Genomic DNA, 2414 nt, shown 5'->3' on the forward strand with positions numbered 1-2414 from the left:
TCAATGAGCAGTTTGAAATTTACGTAATACAATCACGCGTGGAGCTCACTCCTGCAAGAAACTAGTAGCGTCTCAGAGTAGCACCAAACCTAGACTGGCCCAGTCGTGGCAATTTTATTGTTTTACAACGAGTTTGTAGAATCTTCCGCGTTGACGAGAAATTACAATAGTAGTCGCGTCAGACCACGGCTAGTTTACACCAAACCACAGGCGCCCTCACGTGCCAACCCCCGGTTCCTATCAACCAATTGTTTTTTATTCTCAGCGTTTTTCTATGGAAATCAATGAGAGAGGACTAACTTATGGCAACTGTTACATCAGTGTGTGAAGGTGTGTCTGGGTAACTATTTATTAGTCACTCCCGAGCTTCCCGAGAAAAGACAAAATGCTTGTTCCCATTAATTTTGTAGTATTTCACATGATTACGTATACATATTTTTATTTTTGAAACATGTTCATTATTTGTAGAAATACACTCACACGACCATGAAAGTCTGATCGTCCGGTCACTTTAGATGCTGTTTATTTATATCTACTGACTATTTTTATCAACCGGAAACAACATTTTCGAAAGAACCGACAACAATAATGCGTCTCCATTATTGGCAGCCATTGTTGGATCAGTCGTATTATTATCATGCTATTAGCAGGCCTGTGTATATTATGGAAGGAATAAAATAATTGGTCTAACCATGTTTTGACAGATATGGTGAGATCAACGCGTGCTCATTAATATCCGAAAATGATAAATGGATTTGTAGACATGAGTGGTGTGGGCGTGCCTCTAACATATTGAACTTCAGTCAGCCAACTTCATAGTGTACTTCTACTTTACCCAATTAAAGTTTCGTTTCCAAAAGGATGGATATTTATTTTCACCGATATGTTGTATCTTCAACATACTAGGTAGTGGGATTAGACATGTAACAGCTTTATCGTAATAAGGTTTCTTAAATGCAACCAGTTATCGGATTTTACGATCTGTTTTGTATATTTGAGTACATGTAACTTCTTCTTTTATAATATACAGATCACAATTCAATATTATCGCATAATGATTTACCATTAATTTTACAATAACCCTCTTTATATTAAATAAACTCGCATATAATTAGAGAGATGTAAATGATAATGAATCACGTTGACGAGGAATTCGTTAGTTTTTTAGCGTCAGGGGGTGATTTGGACGTGGAATTTAATCATTTCATGTGGGTGCAGATATCAATATATACAGACTGTCACAAATGTTGTTACACGGGCAAATGACAAACAAGTCAGAATACACTAAGTACACATTTCAAAACTGTACTATTTGTTTCTAACCACAAACATAATAGTCGATATATAAAAAGGACGTAGTTTCATTTTTTTGAAAAACGCAAAGGAATCACCCTCAAACTCAATATGCAATGTTTATGAAAGGTATTTAATAATCTCCATAAATACTAATTCACAGCCAGCAAATGAAATTGAAAGTAAATGCGACAGATAATGCATAATAGTATTCAGTTAGCATGCGGTCGGTGCGATCGCACCAGCAAATAGTCACTAAATTACATTGTCGTTGTAGTAACTTCAGGAAAGTCGACGATCACTACTTGATGACTTGGGGTAATTTCAAAGCAAAGAATGTTCAAGCCCTTTTGAGGTAACGCTTAGCAACAAATGGAATTCCAGGTTTGACGAATGTAAAGATCATTTCGTCGCCGATTACCTCTCTCTTTTCCACTGCTTCGCCTTCTTTGACCCCCCTGATGGCCATCTTGTCGCCTTCTACTTTAGCAATAGCCACTCTTGTCTTGCCGAAAGGCCCTATTTCTTCAGTAAATGGTTCATCTGGTTTGAACTTCTGTACGACAGTTTTGTTCTTGGGACCTGTGAAAGACATCAGGTAGTAGTCGCCATCTCTGGTGCACTCCACTGTTATCGGCACATCAATCATTTGGTCTACTTTCTCTGGTGGAGCTCCGGCAGCAACAGCAAATTCCTTCATCTTCTCATTTTTCTCGAAGACCCATTTCCCTGCAAAAGCCATGTTGCTGGATGAGATATAGGCGATGTGGGTGAAACGACAGTCAATACAAGTTGCAAAGTGAAGATATCTGATGTAGAACATGCCCTTATATGTAAAATAATATGCAAATGAGTGAATCACACCATTCTTGTGGAGGGGGTAACTCCGAATGCGTAAAACAATTATGCATTACTTTAGACTTTATACACTGAAGAATAATGGCTTACAAGTCGACTACGCCTTTATTGCGGTGTTGCCACTCTCCCGTTGGAGGCTATCTCACCAGGTTTTAAATCATTCCCAACTTCTGTCTTTGGGTTGACAATAATTATTATAATTTATAATGAATCACACACATGCTGATTGGTATTAGCAGAAATATAAAATAGATTTACAGACA

At 37.8% G+C, this 2414-nt stretch overlaps 1 protein-coding gene across 1 annotated transcript; it reads right to left on the reverse strand.

Moving 5' to 3' along the window:
• Positions 1-1633: 1633 nt before the first annotated feature.
• LOC102805471 (uncharacterized) lies at positions 1634-2035 on the reverse strand. The gene has a single exon (XM_006818639.3). It carries the CDS (start codon positions 2033-2035, stop codon positions 1634-1636), a length of 402 nt encoding a protein of 133 aa, XP_006818702.1.
• Positions 2036-2414: the final 379 nt, after the last annotated feature.

Source organism: Saccoglossus kowalevskii, chromosome 2, assembly GCF_978046115.1.
Source record: "Saccoglossus kowalevskii chromosome 2, keSacKowa6.1, whole genome shotgun sequence".
Lineage (NCBI taxonomy): Eukaryota > Metazoa > Hemichordata > Enteropneusta > Harrimaniidae > Saccoglossus > Saccoglossus kowalevskii.

Coding starts and splice junctions, on each gene's coding strand:
- LOC102805471 (XM_006818639.3), bottom strand. CDS start 2,035: ATGGCTTTTGCAGGGAAATGGGTCTTCGAGAAAAATGAGAAGATGAAG.